General features: G+C 43.6%; 1 protein-coding gene across 3 annotated transcripts in view; it reads right to left on the bottom strand.

Annotated features, from left to right (window-relative positions):
• Positions 1-988: 988 nt before the first annotated feature.
• ME3 (malic enzyme 3) overlaps positions 989-27,222 on the bottom strand; it is a 118,781-nt gene continuing 92,547 nt past the window's right edge. For 2 of the 3 annotated variants that reach the window (XM_051779250.1, XM_051779251.1), the window contains 8 exons: positions 18,186-18,295; positions 6,683-6,780; positions 5,388-5,501; positions 4,647-4,752; positions 3,923-4,065; positions 2,594-2,767; positions 2,072-2,170; positions 989-1,257 (listed from right to left, as the gene is read on the bottom strand). In XM_051779250.1, coding sequence (XP_051635210.1) covers positions 1,096-1,257; positions 2,072-2,170; positions 2,594-2,767; positions 3,923-4,065; positions 4,647-4,752; positions 5,388-5,501; positions 6,683-6,780; positions 18,186-18,295 — 1,006 coding nt within the window. In that variant the 3' untranslated portion in view covers positions 989-1,095. The remainder of the gene's footprint in view (positions 1,258-2,071; positions 2,171-2,593; positions 2,768-3,922; positions 4,066-4,646; positions 4,753-5,387; positions 5,502-6,682; positions 6,781-18,185; positions 18,296-27,222) is intronic. The other variant, XM_051779252.1, reaches the window with a different exon arrangement.

The following is a 27,222-nucleotide window of genomic DNA, read 5'->3' as shown; positions in this document are numbered from 1 at the left end:
GCATTACAAGCATATGCACACTGGGGAGACTATGACTCATCCTCAAAGGGATGAGGTGCATTTCCTGGTACTAAAAAGTCACTTAAAGACACTAAATAGAATATGTGGTAACCAGTCTCAGGCCTGCTCTGTGTGAGCAGGGAGAACTGGGAAGGGAAGAGCTGCCAGCAATCCCTCTGTTCTATCCCAGTTACGGTCAGGAACACTGTCGTTCTACTGGGACAGTATTCAGTGGGGCATAAAAATTTTGCAGGGCTGGGAGAGGCCTCCCTGGAACTCTGTGACAGAGACAGACTGTGGAGGGCCCTTGGCTGGTTGCAGTGCTTCCTTAGCAGTGTCCAGCAGGAGATGCACCAATGATGTGATGGCTGTATCTGGGTTCGGGGATAGCTTGGTTATCCCCCGTGGGTCCCTTGACTCTTGTTCCCTTGGAGAGCCACCTGACTTGCGGAGGGGAGGGAGTCTGTTGTCCCCATGGGGTTGAGAGAGGTTTTGGAGTTTGTTTCCATGGTGGGTGGCAGATGGCAGTGCCAGGCTGTGTGACCCATGCACTAGCTTAGGTTGGTTAAAACTCACCAAACATCAAGGACTTTGGAAGCAGAAAAGGGTAGTGCTCCCCAAGTGTGCAGCTCTCCCAGGGCAATGTACACACTTCCTATCACATCCAGAGAGCCACAGGCAAAGTGTGGCTGTCGAGTGTGAGGGATGACCATGCATGCAGCTGCCACCTATGGAAGTGGGGGTCCGAACTTCTTGTGGGCACTTCCACTAGGAATGGAACTATGTGCTTCTGAGGTGGCCCAGGTAGCTTATCCCAAGGCAGCTGAGCTGAGAACAGGCAGTATGTTAAGCAGTCAGCAATATGCAGTGCTGACTGACAGAGATGGGCTGCAGCTCTCTCCTTGGAGTATCCCCTGTCCAGCTTGGAATCTGTTTTATTCTCGACTGACGTGTTCCCACAGAGAAAAAGAAGCAGCAAATAAAAAACTACTTGGATTAATTTACTTTTACCATTCTGCAAGCCTGGAGGTGCATTTATATCAGCAATGACATGGGATCTGATGGCAAAAATGAGAAAACAGTTCTCGCAAAACCTTATATATTTTGTGTTTCCATGGCTTCGGGGGGCCACCTGTAATCATCAAGAAGAAACGACTCATAATCGGGACTGTAAATGAACTGTTTCACAAAGGCCTCCTTGTCTGCTGGCTCAGGGTACCAAGAAGCGAGGCCTTGCTTGTAGGCCCAGTCAACAATCTGCAAAAAGATAAGCAAAGTGAACTGGTAACATTGGCATGTTATGAAGTTGAAACCAACTGCAGTTTGGCCCTGGCTGTATTTTCCCTCTTCCCTTCTCTCAGAATTGTGCCCTTTTTTGCTTTTTTTCTCGCTGTGCAATACTCTGAGTCAGCTGCACTTCAGGCCTTCACAGGGAATGGAAGCTGCCTGCAACTACTGGCTGGTAAGAAATGCACACCCCAGCCCTGGCAAAATGGTTGGGGTGTGCAATTGAAGGGGAGCAGCCCTTTAACCACCTCCACTTGCACCCTTAAGCTCCTCAGCTATGCTATGCATCCATCAGTAATCTTAGCAGGCCAATGTAATTCTCAGTGGGTGTCTCTGAATGGGAATTACAAATTTGATGTAAACAGGGAACCAAATCCATAATTAGACAACAATCCCAGATCTGAAATAGTATTTAGTTACTTAGGCCCCTATTAAATAGAGGAGGAAAGGTTCAAAATAGCAATTTGGAACCTAAAATCTTTTGGCAACTTGTGTCATGTTTGAATTTGACTCTAAATATCACTTTTTGAAGTGCTGAGTTCTCACAGCTTCAAGCAATAAAGCAGAGCTGTGTGAGCTGAGGCACCCAGAATGAGAATATATTTTTCACATTTGAGATTTAATGATGGAAGAAATCAGAGCAGCAATTCTGGCTAGAAGAATTCCTGAGAATCATTACTCTAGGCTTTAGAATAAGTTAAAAAAACCACTAAGCAAAAATGACGCCAAGGCAATTCCTGCCCTCCCTACCAAGGAAAGTGGAAGTAAGAGTGGAAGTACTCACTTTCACAGCAATTTTGCGAGACACATCTCTGATGCTGCCCAAGGGGGGATAGAGTCTTCCTTCTGCAAGATTCTGCTCAGTCACCTCAGCAGCAATAGCCTAGAAAGAAAAGCAAGCTAGTTTATAGAGATGGACTCAAGCACATACCACATTCCCTAGCATATGGTATGTGGCTGAAACCTCAGCAGCATCAGAGCTCGGACTATTTCTAAGTGGGAACTTGTGACCTGTTCAAAATACATGCGCTACTCATTTCATTACAGACTTCAAAGTGGAGCCAGAATGGTGGAGGTGCTGTGCTAGGACAGCAGTTGTGGAGAAGGAGAATCCTGTCATGGCTCCTGCACCTGCAATGGAAACTTGAACTTTCCCTGAGCTGGAAAAAGGCTGCAGCTTTTTGCTACGCTGTGCCATTTCCACTCCATTCCTTGCCCTGGGCCAGGTTCTTGAAAACACCTGAAATAGGTGCATGTGCCTCTTATTATCTTTTCTTAAAATATTAGTTAAATGCCAGTTGCAAACCTCTGCTGTCATGAGGAAGATATCATCAGAGATGTGCCGGACTCCGCAGGCAGTGACTCCCAGTGCCACTCCTGGGAAGACATAGGCGTTGTTTCCTTGGCCAGGGAAGAAGGTCTTTCCATTTGGCAGGGTTACCTTTGGGAACGGACTCCCACTTGCAAATATTCCCCGTCCCTGATCAAAGAGAGAGAAAGAGGCATCCAGATTCAGAAGAGAAATCTTAGTTTTGCTGCTCACCATGAACTGTGCTTGAGGGACATCAGTGAATAAGTGGACAAATCTCCAACCAGTCAGTGAGAGGCATCTCCACCGGAGGCATCACCAGCTGACACTTCTGGAGTACCTTGTCCCCAGAGCCAGGAACAGGGCCATGGACAGGGCCACTGAGCACTGAGTAGGTTTTTGCACTGCAAGTTCTCTGACCTTCTGAGGAGTTTCTCTATCCATTTATCAACCATCTATGGAGTGTGAAGAAGGACTCATGAGGGATAAAGGTCTGGGGCTGTGTGATTGCTCTGGCCATAGGCAGGTGGTGGGGAGGGAAAGGAAACACTGAGACAAGGAGTCCTCTCATGCCAAGTCAATCCATATGACAGTAATTCTTCAGTGACACTGGGTCTAAGTTGGGTGATGAAACCATTACATAAACAATTACTTGACACAAACTGCTAAGGATGAGACATCTCAGACAGCTGTGGGTGAAGGAGGCAAACACTTTCTTTACTCAAAGTAATTTCAGTTGGTAGGGACCCAAATCCTGCTCACAGCAAGGTCAGCTATGACATCAGACCAGGTTGTTCAGGGCTTTATCCAATCTGATCTTAAAAACTTGAAAGGTCAGAGACTGCAGAAACAATCTGGGCTTCTCTTCCACCTCCTGACTCTCCTCCTCACGGTGTAAAAGTTTTTCTTTATGACCAACTTGAACCTCTCTTATTTCAACTTAGACACACTGTCACTTGTCTGCCCACCATGTACCACTGTGGTTTTCCTTGGTACAGTCATGGCCACAGTGTATCCAGAGCACCCAGCTTCCCTCCACTGAAGTCCAGTACACAGAATAGTTTGGGTTGGAAGGGACCTCTGGAGATCATCTAGTCCAATCCCCACCAAGGCAGGATCACCTAGAGCAGGTGACACAGGAACGTGTCCAAGAGGGTTTTGAATGTCTCCAGAGAGAGATATTCCATGACCTCCCTGTACAGCTGGTTCCAGTGTTCTGCCACCCTCAACATAAGGAAATTCTTCCAAATGTTGAGGTGAAACTTCTTGTGGTTTAGTTTATAGCCATTTCTCCTTTTCCTGTCACTGGGCACCACCAGAAAGTACCTCGGTGAGGCGGTAGCACTGCTCCGCTGTGCACTCCGCTTTACTTGTGGGGTTGCTCAGGGCAAACACAATGGGCCTTTCATTGAAGGCTGCCATGTCCTTCAACAGCTTCTCAGTGAAAGCTCCTGCAACAGCTGCGACACCTGAAACAACAACAGCAGAGTGAGGCAGTGCTTTCTGACTGTCTGACTTTAGTGCGTTGGACTGATCCCACTGGAACGCCTCTACTGGAAAATGAACCATCGGAGGGAACAGGCTTAATCTCTGGAGATAGAGGTGAAGATGTTTCTTTCTCATATTATGGTGAGATTAAAAGCCTGTCTCAAAATAAAACCCTCTGCTCCTCTGGACAGAGTGGGTGACAGTGTTTTGGCCAGTCTGATTGCATCACTCTGACTCCCAAAGACCTGCCTGAGGTGCCTGTTGTCATTCTCATCCTGGCCAGCCTGCCAGAGCCATGTTTGTTGCTGAGAGCCTCACATGCTGCCTCCCCTAGCACCTCTCTCTACAGCCCTGTCTGGAAGGGCTCCTACAGCTCCAAAGGAGAGGAAGCCTGTGCCCCAGGGTTGAAGGGGAAAGGATATGGAGAACTCAACTGAAAAAAATGGGGGTAAAAGAAGCTTATTTTGGTTTGACTACAAAAACAAAAGGAGACTCTAGAAGAAAGACAGAAACTCTCCTAAGAACTGAATTGACAAGAAAATTTTTATTAAGTGAACTCCACCTATAATTGCTGTAGGTTTCACTTTCTGCACAACCTCTTCCAATGAGTCCACACTGGGATGATCCTGGGCAAACAGTTCTTTCTCATGGTTCAGGTGGCTCCTGCCCTGTGGGGAAAAAGGAGGAGTCAAGCTTTGGTCTGTTGGCAAAAGTTGGAGACATAACTTAATAACTCATCTTCTTCAGTTCATTTCATCTCTCGGCCCTCTACCTAAACCAGATTCCACAGAGCAGGACCTCAGCATCAGCCAGTCAGGCACTGAGGTGTTGGTGTAATGTCACATTGGGCTGGTCCCTGCTCCTCTCACCCACCAAACTACATTGTGTGGCTGGCATACACTTGTACATAAAATACAAGTCTCAAGTCTGAGGAGGGACAACTCTGAGGGGACACAGGGAGTCCAAAATGCAGCTGGGCCAGGCTGGGTCACCAAGCAGGGCACGACGTCGCTGTTCTAATACCCCATATGACATGCAATACCTCCAGCACTCCTTGGGACTATGGCTAGCAGTGTACCACTTCAGATGCCCAGCCCAAAGCGTTGCCTTTAGAGCAACCAGTGCTGCTGGCACACTGTTGTCCCCATGAGACCTAGTCCTCTGAAAGCAGGAACAGCTCTGCAATAAAACTGCAGCCTTTACTCTAGGGCTGAGCAGGAGTCCAAGGTATCTGTCTGCTCTGGCCTCTTTAGCTGGCATGGCATGGCAGGGGAATGGGGCTCAGCTCTGAAGACAAATTCACCTTCACAATCAGTCCCTTGGAGTCTACCATCCAAATTTTTTTGATGGCATCATCTCGTGAAATTCCTTCCTTTTCCATGGCCATGAGGATGAGATGAGCTATGCCCAATGCAGCCTGAAACACAGTATATAAACACTTCATTGGGGTATCATCATCTTTTGTGGGGGAAGATTTTAAATGAGAGATGGGTTGGGTCATCTCCCAGCACTGCACAAAGCAGGGAGACTTTCTGCTCCATGGCTGTACAGCGCCATGGTATGGGGCTGATTTTAGCATTGTAGGTGCTGCCATAAATAAAAAACCTCACAATCATTCAGTAGTGTAGGCTGCAGGTGGAGCTGGAGCAGTGGAGTTGGTACCTTGACAGGTAGAGGCTGTCTCCATCATTTGAACCAGCTGCTGCAGGGGGGGAAAAGGGGCAGACACTTAACAAATGTTGCTGGAGGTGCCAAGTACAGAGGAACTCACAGCCAAGTGGGAGTTCTGCAAGAGGAAAGTCTTTCTCCCATTCCTGCCTGGAAAAGCAGCCCTGAACATGCTGTGTTGGTGTCTGTGGTTCTACAGCTGTGCCTGGCCCTCCTGCCCCAGTGGGGACTATAACAAAGCAGTAGGGTCTCTGCACCACAGAGATGGTGACCAGAACAGATGTGTCTGCCAGCAGGAGTGAAGAAAAAGAACAAGCCAGCTTTGTTTCACTGTGGGATAGAAAAACAGTAACAGAGCTTCCCAAAGTTCCACCATGGGCAAGAGCTGAGATAGGTCCTGAACTGTTAGTCCACAGACAAGGCTTCAGAGGCTTTTTCTTCCCCCTCTCTCTTTGAGCAATGTGCCATACAGACTACCTGACATCTGCCATAGGGCAATATGACTGACTCCAAAAAGCAAGCTGTGCTCTCACAGTCCTGTGAGTCTGAGTACTTTGAACTCTACCACTAAAGAAGTTCTGGTTTACCCTAGATACCAACCCTGAGGACTCAAACCAGCCTCCTTAATATTCTTGTGGCACTCTGGCTCATAAATGACCTCTATAAAGGTAGTCACTTCATGGGCAGCCTCGTAGTATCCAGGGAGTCTGCCCAGGACTTGTGGGCTAAGAAGTCACTGAAAGATGGTTGGTAACTTCCACCTAGCAGCAAGATCCACCTGTGGGGCCTAATCCCGCCCAGTGACAAGGAACCTGCTTCTGTGCTTTGTTTTCAAGAAGTCAAGCCTTGCAAGAAGTTTAATAGTTGACTTTTCTCTCTCTAAATTTGAAGTTAGATCATATTTAGGAATGAGCTTAAAAATATTCCTACCTCTCCAGCTCCCTGGAAAACAAACCTCTGGTCAGAGAGCTTGTTCTTTGTGATCCTTAAGGCCGCAATGATGCCAGCGACTGCAACAGATGCTGTGCCTGAAAGAGAGAAACACCATGAGATGGACATGGTGGCAAATGGATTGTCTACCCTGCTGACACACTGTTAGAAAGACTGTGGTACAAACCATTCTTAGATTCTGTCATTAAAAGATCAGAGTGCCCTCCCTATGCTGAAATATTAATATTTAAATTTCCCTGCAAGGCAGAAGAACACAAATTTCCCTCGATGTAGAGTCAAAGGGACACTGAATCCTAGAATGTCAGAAGAAGTTAATACCTGACTCCCAAGGGTTTAAGATGCATGTGACTTGTCTGAGGTCACATAAAACATGTGTAGCAGAACTTGGGGCCCCTTGTCTCAAAATCCTTTGTGATCATGGAGTTACCATCCTATTCTCCTATTTACCTTCACAGCCCAGCATCATCATTTGTTTTTACTCCCCTAACACTCTGATACCCCGACTCAAAGCCATCACACCTGGCTTCCAAGCATTAAGGAGTCATTCAGAAAAGGAGTTGGTCCCACATTAATGAGAAATATTGCAGTAAATGGAATGCAGAGTCCTGCTGTTACAGCCACCATGATATCTACAGCTTTCCATCCTTCAAGGGAGGCAGATGTCCAGACAGAATAAAGCTTTCTTTACCTCACATAAATCACATGCAGTATTAATCTAATGTCCTATCCCAGATGAAGGAACATGGTGGGAAGAAATCAAATAAGGCACAAGCTAATAAGAATTCAAGCACTGGTGGTATCTCAGGTCACCTGGGCAAGCTGGATGCAAGTATTAAAGGGGATCTGGGAATGAAAGAGGAAGTTTGATCACAGAATATGTAAAGCTGGAAGGGACCCATAAGGATCATCCAATCCATTGGTTTTATTCCTCAGCATTTTAAAGGATACCAGTTTGGATGTGCCCCAGTTCTGATCTATCCCCAGTTCTAATGCTGGTCTCTACAGTCTCATCTTCAGAAGCTTTGTGAGAAATCAGGGAGTCCACAAGTAACGAGTTTTGCGTGGGTGGTCATGGGTAGGGCAGGCAACAAACACTTTTAGGCTAAAAACCTGATTTCACCAAATTTCCAGCATTTCCTATTTTCTTGCCTATGTAATCAGCCAGTGCATCAGGGTTTCAAGCAGCCAGTGCTTCAGTGAGGTCCCCTGCCGGGTCCTTAGGGCCTGGGGTGCTGCCAGGCATCAGGAACAGCTTGGCTGGGAAACAGCAGCTCATGAGCAGACATGACCACAAGCAGTGACACCAGCAGATGGAGCTGCCTTGTCTCTCAAGGACCCAGAAAACAAATTCAGCTTTACCTGCTCCTTTTCTTTAGTGTAAAAACTACAGCTAAGCTAGGAATCTACTGATATATCACTGGGGAATGATTCATTCTTTTATTATTTCCATGCAAGCAGAAAACCTAGTGGCAGCATAGTTACTCTGCCAGAAACGTAATATAATTGACATGGCTCATCTTGTTTAGGGAACTTGTATAAGCCACTCTGACAAAGAAAATCTTTATTGGCCAGACCAGAAGTATTCTTTAGTACCATTTGTTCTCCAACATTTTGTGCTTATAACTCAGATGAGTTTAGTTCTCCAAAAATTAATAATTAGCCTCCCTTGAGAGTGATTCTGGTTTAGCAGAGGTGACAGTGGCCACATTCCTGCAGCAAATGTTACTACCATGGTGTCCACACCAGTACACCAGCTGCAGAATGGCAGCATCACTTCACAGAATCATGGAATGGTTTGGGTTGGAAAGGACCTTAAAGATCGTCTAGTTCCAACTCCCCTGCCATGTGCAGGGACACCTTCTACTAGACCAGGTTGTTCCAAGCCCCATCCAACCTGGTCTTGAACACTTCCAGGGATGAGGCATCCACAACTTCACAAGGGCACTGCAAGAATTCATGTCTTAAACAAAAAATAGACTAGACTAAAAGTTGACAGCTTTGTAAGCTTCTTTCTTGCGATGAATCACTTGAGACACTTGCTTCAGCACCCAGGATGAATTCCCTCCATTAGCTCAGAAAACAGTTTGTATCATTACATTTCCAGATCCAGACAACCTGAGTCCAGTCCTTTTAAAAGAGAGTTGATCAGGAGGGAACCAGCCACTGTGTGCCCTGCTGCTTCAGTATTACCATGTCAGACAACTGAAGCAAGTGTATAAAGGATTTCCTCTTGCTTCTCCAGCAGTAAATCTCTGCCTCTTAAAGCCATATTTAGAATAATGTATTTGCCTGGTCAAATGCCATTGGACTAGAAAAATTACAGAAAAAGATAATGAACATTCAAGGAATTTAAAAGAACACCACAAAATTGCCTAGTTTTTAGATTTTGTGTTTTATGGGTGTCACATATCTAGTCCATGCTCATTCTTTGTATTTTGGTAAGTCTGTAATCGGCAGGACTGCTTGGTGTGCTGCCATGCCAGATGCTAAGGATGGGACTCTAAATAAACATGTATTATCCTGCTCATGCTCGTGCTGAAGCAGACACCTGAACTGGGTCAAATGAAGTGCACCCTAGAAGAGTAACTACCACCATATTTTTGTAAGAGAGACGAGATAACTGCAATACATGTAGATGCTTCTGTTGCAGACATCTGAACTGTGCAGGAAGGGATCCCACTGTGGCAGTTTTAACTGCAAAGAAATGGGGAGAGACCAGGGTCCCACAGTTGTCAGCCATGCCAAGCTTGCGACAGGCAGTAGAGTACGAACATCTATGTACACTCACACATGTTCACACACTATCTCCCAGGCTTACTTTGCCTAGAAATCCCCACATCCCTTTGGGGGTGGGAGTGGGAAACTGATCAGAGTTAAAAATCCAGAAGTAAAACAATTACAGTGTGACAGTGCGTCAGGTCACAGCAAGAGCAGCAATAAATGCCAGGAAAGTATTTAAAAGAAGGAAATGTAACTGGAGAAATACCTTGTTTCTCTTGGTCCCGACCCAGGAAAAATTTCTTTATACCCTGTGATTGTCAAGAAGTCTGATGGGACAAATGCTGCCATCTGCAAACCCATTTAGGTGGAAAATGCTCTTGAGAGATTCAGTAGAGGGACTTGAGGTATGTTTTAAAGATTTCACTAGCACAACTTTGAGAAGTGAGGTGTATGGAAAAAAAGGGGGCATGGATTCAGTCTGCAGGATAGCATGCATTTTACAGAGCAGAGACCTGCGGGACTGGGTGTGCCATTACTCATCCCCCTGCACTTGCACTGCAGCTCTGACTAACAGCAGGACTCTATTCAGCTTTGCCACTCCTAATCCTCCTACTCTCTCTCAAATGTTTTTCTAATCCTCCACATCTCCCAAACTGCATCTCACCCCCATTACCCAAGTAATAAAGTTTCTGTACCTTGGCCTTAGCTCAATATTTTTCTTTGATAATTACAATTTCTAAGCATGGAACAACAGAGCATCTCTATGGAAGAGAGTTCACAGCTGGTTCATGTAATGAACTGGCTAATCACTGTGCTTCGGTTCTGAAAGAATGACAAAATCAGACTGGGGCAGGGAACTCCTCACCATGAGTTGTGTCAAGAAAAAAACAGTCATCCTTTGACACGCTGGTCTATCTGTTTTACAAAGAGACTGAATGCTGCTGTTGTGGATAACTGCTTCCCTCAGTAACTAGCAAGACCCAGCTTGGCTGTTCTGTATCTGAGGTAAGATATGGAGGGGCAGAGAGAGAAGAAATGAAAGTGCTTGCAAATCATCCTTTCTGTCCAATACTCAAAGTGAATACTCAACACAGTATCACAAAACAGCAAGCAGACCGCAGGAGACACTCTGCAAAGTCCAGAGCAACAGGACCAGCACAGAAGAGAGGCATTTAAAACTAAGGTATACTCAGGAACATGGCCATCCCTGTTGGAATTAACTTCTGGCACTCAGGCACATTCAGAATATTGTAAAACATAAGGAAACTCCCTCTGGTTTGATATTGTTGATGTTCCACATCTAAGTGAAAACAAGCCCCAGTAGATGTCAGTAGAGCTACAGTGGAGTAAAACGTGGGAAAAGGATCTACAGCGTGGAGACACTGCACAGAAGGAAAAGGGTGCAGCACAGAGGCACTCATGCCCGGGGATGTTACCCTTCCTCAGAGTGGGGACAGCAGACAGAGGGATGAGCAGCATTGCACATGGAGACATGGGCAGCACTGGCATGTCACCAGGGAAAGTACAGCCCAGTGTGGATGTCAAGGCTGTGCTCTGGGTGACAGCACCCAGTGGCTAAAGCAAGGGACACAGGAGGAACTGTGGACCCTGTGGGTGCTTGGGGGCAGGAGTCCCCTCACGTTAAAGGCTGTCAGTGCCCAGTCCCCTGGCCCAGAGGGCTGACTGAGGTGAGCTGAGCATCCCCACCTGGTGCTGAATCCTTCTGACAGCAGCAGTGATGGGAACCGCAGCAATACCACTGCCTGTTTCTTCACACAATACCCGTGTGGGTGGTTCCCCCTTCTCCACAGCACACTGGTGGAAGAGATGGCCAAATTCATACTGATCTTTTATTTTTGACCTTTGACCTGCCTGCTTACAATTTGCCCTGTCAAAACCATGCCAATATGAGGGCTCAGAGAACAGCAAACTCCAGTTTAACAGCTCCAGGAAAGGGCAGCCAAGAAAATATATCTAAATTTATGGATGAGGAGGAAGCATAGGGCTTTTCCAAATCCTGGTTCACATTAACTCCCTGCAGCAATCCCGCCCATTACTGGAAAGCAGAGTGGAGCTTTTCCAGATCCACTCCAAATACATAATTAAAAGTCAAACACAACAAAGCTGGAGCAAAAAGCTGTCGAAGTGTTGCAGCTCAAGGTCTTCCCCTACATGGCTGCGGGGTAGTGTTAGCCTTCCCCCAAAGGGCCTCTGTAAGGCATTAAGAAAATAAACCTAGAAATTATGTGGAGTACATCAACAAGAAGAGAGGTAAAATGCAAAGCATTGATGCTCAGGAAAGAAACTCTCTCTTTAATAACACCAGGGACACTGGTGACCCAGAAGATGTGGTGGCATGAAGAAGAGCTGCCTGACAATGGAGATGCCTAATGTAGGTCATCTCTAGGTGCCTGCTTTTAATCCTTCCACTGTGAAGTGCTAGGACGATACTGTGCCTCACCATAACCACAGGTTATAGCCACCGCAGCGCTGTCCTGCAGCACTGCCCTCCCTCCAGCCTATGCAGTGCCAGCCTGCACACCAGTGTGCCAACATAGACCAAGCCCCCGAGCCCACACAGGCAGAGGCTACCAGGCATGTCAGCACTTTGCAAAAAAGCATCTCTGTCCCCATCGCAGCAGCGGAAATTCTGTGGATGCTGTTCCATAACCACAAGCTAAGCTAAATCAGAACACAGCCCTGTTCTTCTGTTCATTTTGCCTCTTTAGTCTGGACTTAAAATATCACAGCTTAACACAGAGGTGATCTATGCTGTTCTTCACTGCAAAGGAGGAGTTGCAAGTGGCATCCAATGAACAAGAAAAACAACAAAGAAGAAAAGCAGGAGAGGGAAAGGAAACAAATGTCATAATCCCCAAAATGACAGAAGATCTTTACAGAGCTGCACCACCAAGCCCAAGAAACTGGGGCCCATTTACAGACTGGACTCCTTACTGTTCTGAGCTGCCTGGGCAGCAGTCAGTGTGTGACTTCAACACAATCCTAGGAGCCGGCCCTTAAGTAGTTAATGTAGTAGCACCAAGGGAAAACGCAGGAGCCTCTCTGCTGCAGGGCACAGCAGGTCCAGAGGGACTGGTAATGGTGAACCTCTACAGGACTAAGAACATCTCCACACCTATCCCCAGGGAAAGTGTGCTGCTTGAGAGCTGCCTGGCAGGTCATTGCCTGCTTTGTCCTACAGTTTGCTATTGTACTGCACTCCCTTCCTATTGTGTTTCCCCCCTCCTCAGCTTCCTGTGATAATTACCAATGCATTTTCCATGCCAGCTGAAACAACAAAGTAAGAAACTGCACCATTTTAATCTGCTGAAATTAGTTACTGCTGAGCCAAAAACTCCTTTCACCTGCTTCTCACAGAACACGCAAACATGACTGCAAAACAGGCCGCATTTGCACAGGATTGATTTCCAACTTGCCCAATGTTTTAAGCCACAGGCACTGGAGTCAGCCTGTTCCCAGACTCAGCTGAGGTCTGGAGCACTGTTCCTTCATCCCAGACACTGTTTTCTGAAGTGTCCTGGAAAGGTTATGGAAAGGTTATCTGCTAGGATAATGAGAAAAAGTGGTTGGTGGGTCAAGAGATATTTTGAGGCTCATGAGCAGTCACATGTCCAACAAACAAGGGGAATCATTGCTCTAATGACTAGGGAAAAACTCAGAGAGGTTCTGTGAAAGGGAGACTCTAAATATGGCTTGCAGACTACTTTAGTTGTGGAGGGACTAGGGAAATACAAAAGGCCAAGGATTTTTAATGTGACTAGTGATTTGGGGGTTCTCATCTTGAAGTGCCTTGAAGAGGTCTCATTTGAATGGTGTAGGTGTTTGGGATTTTAGAAATCCAGTTTGTTTACAGTGTCTCAAACTGTATACATCTGAAACTCTCAAATTGGTGGTTCTTTGAGATAAATCAGTTATATTTTTATCAGGTCTAGTTTTAAAAGACTGCTAAAGATGGTCAGAGCCAGGAGATAACATGGTTTATGCTTTTGTGTACTGTTCTCTCTGCCCTGCCTGTATGCATGAAAGGCTTTTGAATGACATGATGAGATACAATTAATTAAATAACAGATCAGAGATGTCTTCGTTTTTCTGCAATTCTGACTAAATTTGCAGAACAACTTCTGCTGTTCAGTACTGAGTGAGCACCACAGAAAGCAGCTGAGTCAGTCAGGAATTATTTGCCTTGGGAGATCCATACTGTTCTCATTCATCTACATGTTCCTAGGCGCACCTTCCAGAAGATTTATTTTGTAATCCCCAGATATTAGGTTGACTGGGCTAAAATTCCCTGCATCCTTCTTCTTGCCTTTCTTGATGATATGTGTAACATTTGCCTTTTTTTTTTTTTTAGGAATTAGGAATCTCCCTAATTACCAAAACCTTTCAAAGAATGACTTTGTAATGCCGTTGGCCACATATCTCTGATGCATCCATAGATGCATCTCATCAGGTCTCATGGACTTTGCCTGTTGAAAATCCCTGCTAAATAGGCAGAAGACCATAGAAACCCTGTAACTTCACACACCTAAGGTTCTCAGCATGGAACTAGGACTCTGTGTGCTTTCTCTGATCTGCATGAGGCCTTTGAAATCATCTTCCAAAACATCCTTGTAGCCAAACTGGAGAGATACAGACTGAACGAGTGGACAATAAAGAGGGTGAAAAAGTGGCTGGGCTGTTAGACTCAAAGGCTTGTGGTCAGTGGTACAAAGAGGCCAATACTATTTAAGTTTTCCTAACAACCTGGATGATAAGACAGAGTTCACTCTCATAAAGTTCATGGATGATCATAAATTAGGGATAGTGACTGATACAGTAGTGGATATAACAGTCATTCACAAGGATCGCAGCAGGCTGGAGAAATGGGCTCAGGGAAACCTCATTAAGGTCAGCAAAAGTCCTGCAGCTTTGCAGAAGACTTTGGGGTAGTGGTGGACAGCAAGCTCAAGATGAGCCAGTAATGAGCCCTTGTGGCACAGAAGGCCAACAGCCTGCTAGACTGTGTCAACAGAAGTTTAGGCAGTTTTATTTTATTTCAGCACTTTTAAGGTCATCCCTAGACTAGCATCTCCAGCTGGGGGCTTTCAGCACAAGAAATATATTGAAAAACTGGAGTAAGTCAAGAGGAAGGACACAGATATGACCAGGGTATACAAAGAGGACCAAGGAACCTGGGTTTGAATGGGCTGGAGAAGACTAAGAGGGTAACTAATTTCTGTTTACAACCACTTACTGAGTGTTTGTAAAGAAGCCAGATTCTTCTCAGAGATGCACAACAAAAAGCTGATAGGCAATGAACACAAGTTGCATCTAGTGAAATTCCAAATAGATATTAGGGGAAAACATGCACAAGGAAGATGACAAAACTTTGGAACAGGCAGTACAAAGAGATCGTGAATACCCAGCCTTGTAGACATTGAAAAACTTTTGGCTGGACAAGGATCTGAGGAACCTGATCTAATGTCAAAGTTGGATCTAAGTTTGAAATCATCTTTTATTTGAGTGATGGCTGGGTGATGTCCAGAAGTCCCCTCCAAACTAATGTCTTCAGTAAACTTACGTAATTTTTTGTATGAAGCAGGAATCCAGAGATGCCTCCTTCAGGGATTCACCAGACTTGACACCTTTGTAAGAACTTCAAGTTGTCTGCTTTCTGTTTATCACTGTGAACAACTAAGTGGATCAAAGAGCAGAAAGAGAAAGAGAAGGAGCTAAAGCATTCTTATGTCCCTTAGATTTCTTATGTGCTTCACAGCTTGCCCTGGTACTTTACTGGAAAAAAGGAAGAAGTGACAATCAATTTTCTCCCTCAGAGCTGAAACTGAAGCTGTTGCCCCTTGCATGAACCCAGACAGAGCTGGGAAAGGAGTGATGTCATCAGCCCCATAGAGGAAGGAGAAGTACTCCCTTAATGGGAGCTCCCACACGGGCACTGAGAGCCAGCTCCTGCTAGCTCCCAGGCTAATGGCTTTCAGGCTAAGAACAGTCACTCTGTCCCAGTTTGTGGTACCTGGCAGGCATCCTGCTCAGCATCAGCAGGCTGGCTCCAACTGGAATGAGTCTGAGTCACTTTCATTCTGTGGGGTTAGGATGGATTTGGCAATATGATAATTTGTAGGACAAAAAAAAAAAAAAAGATGTTAATATTAAAACTGTTTTTCTGTTCGTGTAGGCCCTGAGGCAGCAAGAGGGAGGCCTAAGGGAGCTTAAGAGAAGCAAGTTATACTTCTTTCCCACATCTCAGCTCTGTGTGTGTGTAGACACACTGCATCCAGAGTCCAATTAACCAATGGGCAACAAGTTCAAATTATTATAGCTCAGGCCTGATCTAACTTGAACTGCTTGTACCTAAGATGTGTTTTTAAATCAACATACTGAAAACAATACTGGCTCAGAAGCTGGGATAATTCAGGCTTAAGGAGGTCTGTTCCTGTTTCACTTGAGTAAAATTAATCAGGCCTGCTTAAAAAAGGCTTTGTATAATTCTCATTAATAATTTAAACACCATTTACATTGAACTCTCTCACTTCTTTAAGTAGGCTAGTCATGAAACACCAGCATGTTAGGAAAGAAAAAGTCTGAGGCAAACCCAAAGAACTGGAGGGTGTAAGTGACAAAATGCCACTTCCTACCCTTCTCATATGTGGATGCAGAGGGGTGTATTAGGGTGGGTAAATCAGACTACTCATCCTAGCTTCAACTCTATTATCTCTGCCATGACTCCAAGAGAGTTAACTGTGTAGATCCAGGTTACTTCAGTTTCCCAAAGGTCCTCAAAACCCTGACTTGGATTTCCCTTTTCTTTCTGACAACTACATAAAAAAGTCTAAACCAGTGGCTTGCTTTCTTTGACTCATTGCTTGTTGTACAAAAGATCAGCAGGATTTCTTCCCTTATCTACTACTGTGAAAACAGTGACAACTAAATGCTTTATTTGAGAACATAACAAAGTTTTACTACTAAGAGGTAAAATCTTACTGTTTCAAAAGGTGGAACTCCAAAGATTTTTCAGGGGACTTGACATCCATGTGCTGTGACACACATTTAACAGGGGAGAATCAGATAAAGTCCATTCTATGGCAATACTGTTTTAGAGCATCCTCTTGGATGTGGTTTGCTCCTCGGCAGGAGTCATTACCAAGAATTGTCTGAGGCATTCAGCTATGACATATGGCCAAAAGAAAACTATAAAAAATACAGTCTCCTGCTTCCCACTCAGAATGTTCAGTTTAGCATTAATATGCCTTTTTTCTTTCCTCTATTAATCAAAAGAACCTTTCTAATTCACCAAGAAAGTTTTCCAGTTCATTCTAGTTCTGCCTAGAAAACCTACATCCAGGCCTGGATGTGTGACCTGCCACATCACCTGGCCTCTTTTCTTTTTCACTGCTGAGTCCCCTTTGATTTGCTGAGAGAGCAACTAATCCAAAATAAATCTTTACAACATTGGCTTCTTATTAGGGCCTTCATCTGCCCATCTTCAGAAAAGTCTGAATTGTTGGTTCCTCCATTCAAGACTTCAATTAAAAAATGTATCCCCTGGGTTCTCTTTTTCTGTGCTTCCCTCTTCACTGAAAGTTTCTGTGAGTGGCAAGAATACCTTATGAATCTCCTTTTACAGGAGCATCTACCTCCCCTTCTCTGAAATGCCTTAAGCTCCTCTGCTTCTAAACACTCTTCACAAAAATGTCTTCGAGCAGGTCCATGCATCCCATAACACCAACCATATTCCCACAAGCCAGGGTCTTACTCCTTCTTGTGCCATGACAGATAGGAAGAAGCTGCTACACACACTGCCATATATTGCTAGATAAGCAGAAGATGCAGACATAGCACTGGAAAGTCTGCTCACAAAGGAACCACCACTGTGTGAAAAATAACACTGATATTTCTTCCACTCACTTCCAAGTACAATTGAGGATAAACTCAATCTACTGCAAATAATTAAATACACCATTGTAAATTTCAGGCAGGACTAGACAAAAGAAGAGATGAAGGGATTCACAGGAGAAGAACTGGTTGATTTTAATCACTTGGGAAGATCCTGTCCCTGTCAGATGGGCAAACAGCTCTTCCAATAGTTTAAAGCAAAGTCAGCATCAGACCAGGATGCAGATTGCATCCGTCTGGGCATTTGAGCAATCCTGTTGACTGCTGAGCCTCTCAGGGCCTGGGAGACATGCTGGCTATAACCTCAGCTTTGCTGCTGTCATTTCTCTTTGACACTGGAAGAGTTATGTTAACCACTCCAGGGGAGAACAGATCTGTTCTCAGATTACTGCAGAGTTAGCATCCATGGAGAGTAAAGAAGCTGGTTTACCTTTACATTTGTTCAAAGAATAAGGAAGATAACAGTAGAGGGACAATGCCAGGCTCAGCTAATGACCACCTGGCTCATGGAAACAGAAAGCCTTGCAAAACTGTTAAAACGTCATCATTGTTTTGGCTAAATTATAGAAAATTAATGGAATTCTCTAAGTTACTGTAATGATCTAAAGCACATAGTCCATTTTCTCCCTTGAACAATGTCTCTGCAATGAACAGCTAAATTCCTAAAAGCAATGGAGACTCAGTTTTCAACTCAGACAGCTGTGCTTTTGGTTGTATTTTTAAATGCTTATGTCTAAACTCTAAAATTTGTTTGACAACTGACTATTGTATAATAAACAGTCTTGTGATATTAAACACCTCTTCTCATGACAAGGTGAAGGTTAAATTTGATTTTCCTAACAGTACTTACCCTGAATATCATCATTGAATGTACAGTATCTGTTGCGGTATTTATTGAGGAGACGAAAAGCGTTAGCATTGCCAAAATCTTCAAACTGGATCAGACAATTCATGCCGTACCTGCAAGGCAAAGGGTAATTCAAAATGGATAAAAATATTTACACAACATAGGATAATATATACCATCTTTCACTAGGTCAATGTAGCTAGAGACTCTAGTGCAGAGATAAAAGTATCATGAGAGAAATGCAACACAGTAACAGCAAACAGGATCACACCCTCCCCAAGGTCCACACACACAGAAATGTGGAGTCAACAAGAATAAACTGTATTCATAATTCAAGTGGCTTCTTAATATGCATACCTATATATACGCATCTTTGGACTTTTGGTACAAAAAATTTTCAGAGGAGCTTTTTAAATCAAAAGAGATGCTCTTTGGTATTGCAACTGCCATGCTGCAATACAGCGAATCTGACTGCAAAGGGAACACCAGCTAAAGGAACACCATCAAGTGCCCACTTCAAATGCAGGTGGCCAAGAGATGAGAAAAAATCTGCCCATATGATCCCATGGAGTGTGTGTTTCATGGTGAGACTGAGTGCTTCCTGGTGTGATTTCAGAGTCACACTTCTGTGCTTTGGAAATGTTTCTCTCCATTGAGGTGTTTTGCAGGAAACCAGCATGCAATGACAGCTAGTGACCTGTAGAGTGAAAAAGCAGGAAATATTTGCAAACTTCCCATAATTTTCTAGTAATTTCAGGACAAGTGTGCTGTTCATAATATTCAGAATGCTCCATATCTATACATGTTCAGCACTTTGTATGACTCTAGGCTGCATTAAAGCTTTTCAAATAAAATCTAAAAGGGCCATAAGTCCTCATTTCTCACATGTAAATGTGACAGGGCAGTGAGAGATGCTCAGGAAAGGAGTAAGCAACTTCTGGGCCACAGGTAGGTGAAGGGGCTCTAAATAGCTGCACTTTGTTAGAGGCCTAAACCTCTTTGGGACTGTAATTAGCGCACAGGCAGCATCACCTTACATGCCTCCCATTCAGACTTTCCTCCTTTGCCACTGAAATCTGAGGTAGGGACACCACTGCTTTAGCCTAGAAATTGATACTGGATAAAACATACTCTATTTGAGAACCGTGGCTTCTGTCATGAAAAGGTCTTTTCATGGCACTCACAGTGTGGGCAATTAAGCTCTCCTGGAAGAGCCTTGAATATTTTATTATTATTATTTTCCATTTCAAGTATGTCTGTCAGTAAGGAGACAATGATAAGCACATGCATTGTTCTCCTTTATTTGTCCATTATGAGAAACTCACTTCATAAACCCCCTGGTCTCAAAAAGGGACAAAGGTTGGCTCTTACACTTACTTCACATTATCTGCGCTTGCTTTTAGAAAAGGATCACAATGGGGACAGAGTTTTTAGTATGGCCTGTAGCAACAGCATAAGGGATAATGGTTTTAAACTAAAAGAGGATAAATTCAGACTAGATACAAGGAAGAATTTTTACAATGAGGGTGGTTAAAGACTGACACAGGTTACCCAGAAAGGTGGTGGATGCCCCATTCCCGGAAATAGTCAGGGTAAGGTTAGACTGGGCTCCGAGCAACCTGATCTAGTTGAAGATCTAGATGCTCCTCTTATTCATCATTTGAATGTGTAAGGAAAACGTGGCTAAGATGGAGATGACACAACACCCAGAACAGCTGCTAAGATCTCATAGCAAAGAATGAGAAAATCTTTATGCAACTTCAGTTGCTATAGAAACTATTTCTCAGTCTTATTTATTCATATCACTGAGGAAGTAACATTACTGACTTGCTTAACAAAACCAATGATCTCAGCCAGCATTAATGTATGTGTGCCCAGAATACCCAAAGAATATTTGGGTAGTATCTAAAAGTAAAATGTAGCCAACTTTGAACTGGAGCATGGAAGACCTTTAATATGCAACATTAGGAAAAATCCAGCTCAGGTGAGAAGGTGGAGAATACTTGTTATTGTAAAGGGAAAGGGTAGCCAGAGAGCCGCCACATGTACTGTAATTCAACCAACAAAATACAGTGCAGAATGGGATTTCTTCCACTACTTTTACATATCTAAAAGTTGGTTGTGTAATGCTCAGCCGGACAACTCTGACAGCCCTCTCAGACACTGGAGAGACAAGGCACATCCAATAGCAACTCCTTTGAAGTAGTCTAAGTGGAAAATAAAGTAGATAACATCTCTGGAGATGCTTCTTCCTTCACAGTCTCTGTGAAGACAGACTAGAATGACCAACTTAAATTGAGATGTCTAACTTTAGACACCTAAATTAGGAGACATAATCTAATATTATCTAATTATCACAGCTTGTTAGGAAGATCTTAAATATATGTCATGCACTGTAGGTCACTGTCTTATCAGCCTTTCAACTGCAATGCTATGCTGCCCTTCAGAGTCTACAATTTCTTTGTTGATCTGCTCTGTGGAAATTGCCCTGGTCTGTCCCTTGTGATCCCCTGTCAGCACACACAGAAATACTTGAAGATGGAATTAATAATACTGGCCAGTCTTCTTCCATCATAATATTTTTAAAAAGAAAACTGGATTTTGACAAAACTGATTTTGCAAAATTGCTGTTTCATTGGAAACGTTGTATTTCCTATTAAGAAACCAAAATTAATGAATTCTTTTTGGAGGAATCACTTTTAACAAGGTATGCTTTCAATGAACCATGTAAGAAATTTTGCTCTGTTTGACCTGTGACATTTGATATGAATGCAGTCTCAGTTAGTACTCACATGATTGCTGCCTATAGGTGCAGGAAAAAGTGATTGTAAAGAGAGTATTTGAACAAGGATTTCTGAAGATCCCCTCCAAGACATATAAATATTCTTAAATTTACAGCTAGATTTGAGGCTGGCCCTGCAGAGAGATCTCATAACTGCTGTGGTAGAGAGAGACTCCTGAGGTCAGTCTGGTTGGCTTGTTGCCAGTTCTCATAGATTCTTCCCCCAGTCCATGTGACTCCTCTCCTAACTTTCAGCTCAGAGCATGAAGGAGATTTTGAAGCCAAGAGCAGCAGGTCACATCAGGACTGAATGTTTTCCAGTCCAGGAAAGGCATAGCCAGCTAAGGTTGGCTCCCTCCAGTAATCTCATCCTGACTGTCAATGACTCATCTTCTCTAGAGCATTCTATCATCTTCTTGGCATGTGGGACGTTATACAGCCAGGATCTGACTGCCTTTATCTAAAAGGAAACCTCAAATGTAGACTATCAGGATTTCAGACTGACAAGGTGCATTAAAACAGAGCAAGTGCCATTCTCCACTTTGGTTTCTTTCATTCCCTAGTTCTTTCTCTCCCTTTCAAAAAAGGAAAGTTTTATTTCTTGATTGATTTTGGATTAAAAGCATTCCCATTCCTCTTGGGCAGCTTGTGGTGTGCAATTCTTGGGATTTCTGCAGTTATATGTCTCCTTGCGGAACTAGAGCTTTCCCCTCAGCATGAGTCATTCCTACACTTGCAGGCTGTTGAAAATGATGCTTGGACAGAGGTGTTTTTGAAAGAATTCAGACATGCTGAAACCTGTAACTGGTGACACTGCAAGAGTCATTATTTAATACCACCACCATGTCTCCTGGTTCACTGTTGGCTGCCAGACCACCATCTGGGGCACCCTGTTCTCTTCCATCTCTGGAATTAATTTACCCATTTTATAAAATTGGAAACAAAAAGATATGCTTTGTCAGTTCTTCCTCATCCAAAAAAATTACACTGGTCTTTCATGGTAATGATTATATTGCTGTCTCATTAGTTTGCATATTTTGTGATTTTGTGCCGTAAATAATTATGACCCGAATTCTGGCTCTCTTACCTTGCAAAAATCTTCCTGTAAAAATAGCCTCCCTGGGAAATGCTTTATAGAATGGTCCCATACCCTAATTTTAATCCAATCTCCAGCCTTTGCATAGCAAATCTTGTACAAGCAGTGCTTTCAATGAAACAATATGCTATTGATTAAAATAACAGTACAAGACAGTCACCCTAATGAAGGGTGACTCTAGGAGCTAAACACTTATAATATTACCAGTCTGTTGCAAAAATTATCACCTGAAAATCTTTATTAAAAAATTATCCAATTTCTGGAAAACACACAAACATAGGATTCATGCTTGATTATCACTATATTGTTGTTCTGGTACTGTTGCTATCAGCCTAGAGGCCTGAGGACTGTGCAGCACCTTTGCTGACCAAAAGGGCATTTTCTTTGACAATGATCAGGGAGTATAATATATTCCTACATGCATGGGAAAAAAAATTATTTGCAAGAAGGTCCAGTTCCTTTAAGGAAAAAAATGACAAGAAGGAAGTTCCAATCCCTGTCTGAATTTAACAGTTTGTAACACTGCTTTCAGTCATTCATGATGCAAGGAATCTGCTTTGAGGAGCTGCAACTGCTACTCATAGTCTTAGATAAAACCAGGCAGAGAAGAACCAAATTGATCTTGCCCTTGTCCTTGGGATCTTCTTATTGCTGCTTGACACACCAGCAACTACAGTTATGATTTCCAAGAAAAATTAAATTTTCTGTAAGGGAGCCTGTTACCAGAAAAATATCATGCTTGGCAAGTGATCAGCATTTAGAATTGGAAAAACAAAGTCCACTCTAGCACCTGAGGCTGGCTGGTATCTTGGGGCCAATCTTACTGTTAAATGTTAACATAATCCTTAGCAGGCTTCTAGTCAGACCAACAGTACTCTGCCATACAATTCCTGGCCACAGTTAAGGGATCAATTTGGTCAGGCACCTCCTCAAGAGACCAGCTGAGAGCAGCCCTGCAGAGAAGAACTTGAGGTATTGCTGGACAAAGAACTGAATATGAGCCAACAGCATGTGCTGGCAGCCTAGAAAGCCAAATGTCCTGGGCTGCAGCGAAAGCAACATAAACATAGTCACCATGCTCTGAGGCACAGAGCCTGCTGTGGATTCAGTGAGTGCTACATCAATAAAAGCGACCCTTGAAGCACAGAGATATCAGGAAAGCCCAGAACCTTACATTACTGGAAGCCAGGAGATATACCAAGGATTGCTGTTCTTAGTCATATGCCAGGGCATCTGCTATGAGCTACTGTTAGAGAGAGGATAAAGGGCAAGATCAAGCCAAGATTGATTACAAAGTTCTTGGAAAAAAAGTTCTTGAAAAATCATAGTCAACTTTCATTATATTCTTTACAGCAGAAAAAGCTCCCAAACAACTATTTTGTACATCCTATTTCATGACTTCCAAGCACTAAGACCAGCACTAATGGCTGGTATGGCCATTCTTGTGCTCTTACACAAAATGATGTCATCCTGCTTGCAGTAAGCCTGAGGAAGGACTGCAGCTGAAGGTACAAGGTTTCTTACGAGCAGGGTATAAGCAGGAGATGCAACCATATGAGTGCTGACCCTCAGATGTAGCCTTGAGCGACCCTCTAACAGACAACAAGGAATGGAGCCTCACCACCTGCCTTCTGCACAAATAGAGCTTCCACAGCTGCATCTTTCTGAAACTGCTTTGTTAAATCTGGCTTAGGTGGAAAAGCACAGATAGATAGAAAGCCTGGAGCAAAGGCCTTTGTGACATCTGTAACTTTGTTACCCTAAAGGATTTGAACACAAGGTAATAAAAGTCCATTACAACAGTGATTCCACTGCAGCACATCTGGAGCTCAATCATTCCCCAGTAGCAGAAAATCAAGCTAATGAAACCTAAATATTTTTCTTTGACTTAAAATTTCATCCAGTGACTATAAGCAGATTACAGATGCTGGCTGATGATCTTATCCCACATCAAGGCAGGATAACGGACAGCTGGGGTGGCTCTTCCCATTATCACCACTTCTCCCTCATGGATAGTGTCAGAGTCCCTCTGGCCATGGTAACTGGGGTAGATGGGCAAGGAGAATATCCATCTTGTATTCCCATGAGGGCTGGAGTTGGTCTATACCACCAGCCCTGCCAGGGCACCAGTGATAGATAGTGTGCAGGTTTCCTAACAGATGCAGATGCTGAGGAGCAACTTAGGGTGTTAGCAGTATTACACGAGGGCTTTGTTGAGGCATCGGAGCCTAGAAACTTAAGTCTAGTCTTTCAGGATCAACTAACCAAGTTAACTACAGCATGTGAAGAAATAACATGGGGGCACCTGTACCGGTGATTTTGTTTCTGAAAAGTGATGGTGGATTTGTGATCCATGACCCTGGAGAACTGCTGAAATAGAAGTCGCTTCTTTTCAAGCAGGTTCTGCTTGTTGGAGAGCACATGAGACCTGACTTGGTATGTTAGTGGGTAAAAGTACTGGGAAGGGATTAGACAAAGAGAAATCAGGTATAAAACAAGCACAAAAAAAAAAAAAAACTCAGAAGAGCTTTCTTTTCCCATTTTGAGAAACCGAATGCTTGATCTCCTGATGCCTTCTGTGTTCTACCTTATGGCACAGGCTGGTAGAAAGCTTCTGTTTCCCTGGTCACTATGCTAATAAGCAGTGATGGGAAAGGAAAGGGGAGTGAAGTTATGACAGGTTAATGAGGCTTCTGTGACACAATTTGCTGGTGTGGGGAACTGCATTTGTAGAGTCTCAGGCTGCACGCTCCATATCTGCCAGCAAGTGACTGAGGCTGGAGTTCAAAATAGAGGCTGGAGCTCTGGGACAGGCCATCCATCAACACATCTGACCCCTTGGAGCCACCAAGTTGTATTGTACTGTATGATGAAAGCTAGAGAAAGAGCAATTGGAATAGGACAGATGTGGAACTGGTCTCTAGTTTCCATACCAGTTTAGGAAAAGAGGAGAAAGAGGGAAACATTTACAGAGGTAGTTTGCTTTGAAAGAGAGCCTGAGAATTAATGCATATTGTTACTGTAGATGCTGGGCTGAAGTCCTTCAGAGCCCAGAGAACACACTTCAGCACAACACATCTCTCATGGTGTTTTAATTTCAACATTAATTTGCTCATATAGTCAAGACCCAGAAATTCTGTGGTTTATTTCGATCATGATCCTTGGACAATTCAGGTGAATATTTACTTCAGCCTACAAAAATGCACCAGTTTAAGAGTAAGACTAAATTGTCCTTTGCCACTGTAACTGAGGGAAAACTGAAGCAGTGCATTTTTCCATGCGAAGCATATTACTCATTCTGAGAAAACAGCAATTTGTCAGGCTGCTTCATACAAATACAGGTAGACCTAATGGGCCAAATTTTGCATTTAGTTGCCTTCCAAGAGAAGCAGAATGGATAGCTTGGAGCTCTTCTTAAAGAGCTCAGTCATTTCACATGTTTTAGGTGAAAGAGTAATGAATGGAGGTTTAGGCAGCAGGAAAACACAAGAAATTTATCCAGCTTTTTCGGAAAGGGCTCTTCTTTCTAAAATTGCCCAGAAATCACCCTTTATTTCAAAATACTGGAAGTGCTAACTCTGAAGCCTCTGACGCACTCCTTGTTTTATTACTAGATGGCTATTATGAGACCAGGAGCCCTTTCTACTGACTGTATAGGTCTCCAGCAATAGAAATTTGACATCTGTTTGATATTATTATTCCATTAGAAAATTAAAGCTTCATTCCCCTGGCCTTTTTTGTGGGCTCTGACACATTCCACTTCAGTGACAAATGTCTCTTGAGCCAGGAGTGATTTGACAGGGTGTGAGGTACTCCTGCAGAGGAAGTGACAAACGGTTTCCATGAGAAGTTGAAGTACCCTCAGGAAGTAGACAGAATTTCTGCATGAACAACAAGGTGAAAAGGAAACCCCCCAATTGCACAGGATTTGTGGCAACCCAAAAGGTTCCTTCCCAGACAACTGAATTTGCATGTGACATTACAGACTTGCATAACAGATCACAGCAGCTCATTTCACAGGTTTCCTCGTAAGTGGAAGCAGCATGTTCTTGACCTTCTGAACAATTTCTGCTTCCTCTTGTAACAGAAGCAAGAGCTCCTACTGGGTTGAATCCAGTCATTCCAGGGGAAATTTGAGACCAAATGAACCTGTTTTATATGAGTTTGCCAAACCCAGGCTGATAGCAGGATTATTCACCATCCCAGAGCTCCCAGAGGATCACACTCCAATAATGCTTTTCAATATGCTGGTGGTCAGGATGATAATAAAGGGTAATGGTTCCTTTCTCTCAAGAATCTCCAAATACTTTACAGATGTGAAAGGAGAAGTGTAAAGCAGAATTTCCCAGCCCCACTTTGTTGAGAACTTTGGGGGGGCTTACTGTATTCAAGCAATTCATCCTGGCTAGGGGAAACAGAAAAGCTGTGACAGAGGCCCTAGGAACTCGATTCCCAGTACTTGGATGAAAGCCTTAGACATGACATCACCTCCTCACAAGATAAGAGTTCATTGTTTCATGGTCTTCTCCCTTCAGTGTAGAGATTAGCTCATGTAAACGAAACACAGGAAAATAACATCCAATCCTTCCTCTCCAAGTGCAAGCACAGAAAAGGCAAATTGTCTTTCTGGCCCTTTCACTGACAGCACAGGAATAGTGGGTGCAATCAGCTTCGCATTCAATACCACGAGCATAAATCTCAGAGCCAAATTTATGATGGCTGAGACCATCATCTGTGTTCTCATTCTATTGTTCCCTTTCTGTCATCAACACCTACACCACAACACCCTCGTGGTCTTCAGGCCAGAAGGAAGTGGGATAGTTTCCTTGAAGGATTAATTAGTGACTACAATCAAAACAAATAGAAACCCCACAAATCAACCTTGATCTTTTCTACTTGCAGAGTCTCTTGTGATTTCTTAGTTATGTTTTCTACACTCTAAGAAATTTTTCCCACTAGATAACCCACAAGAGTCTAACGTAAGACTACCCTGTAATAAAATGGCATTTCAGTCAAGATTTTTTATCAGAAATAAAGAAGAACAAACCAGAGCACAAACAAGGAATTCTCTCTGCAGTCACCTGTATGTATTTTTAATCCAACAGGCAAGGCAGTGTTGTTGTGTTCACATTCACAGATACAGGGGCTATAGCAAGTATCTT

This window comes from Manacus candei, unplaced genomic scaffold (genome assembly GCF_025592945.1).
Source record: "Manacus candei isolate 608988 ecotype Guabito, Panama unplaced genomic scaffold, ASM2559294v1 h1tg000014l, whole genome shotgun sequence".
Taxonomy (NCBI): domain Eukaryota; kingdom Metazoa; phylum Chordata; class Aves; order Passeriformes; family Pipridae; genus Manacus; species Manacus candei.
This window is presented reverse-complemented; position numbering and strand designations above follow the sequence as displayed.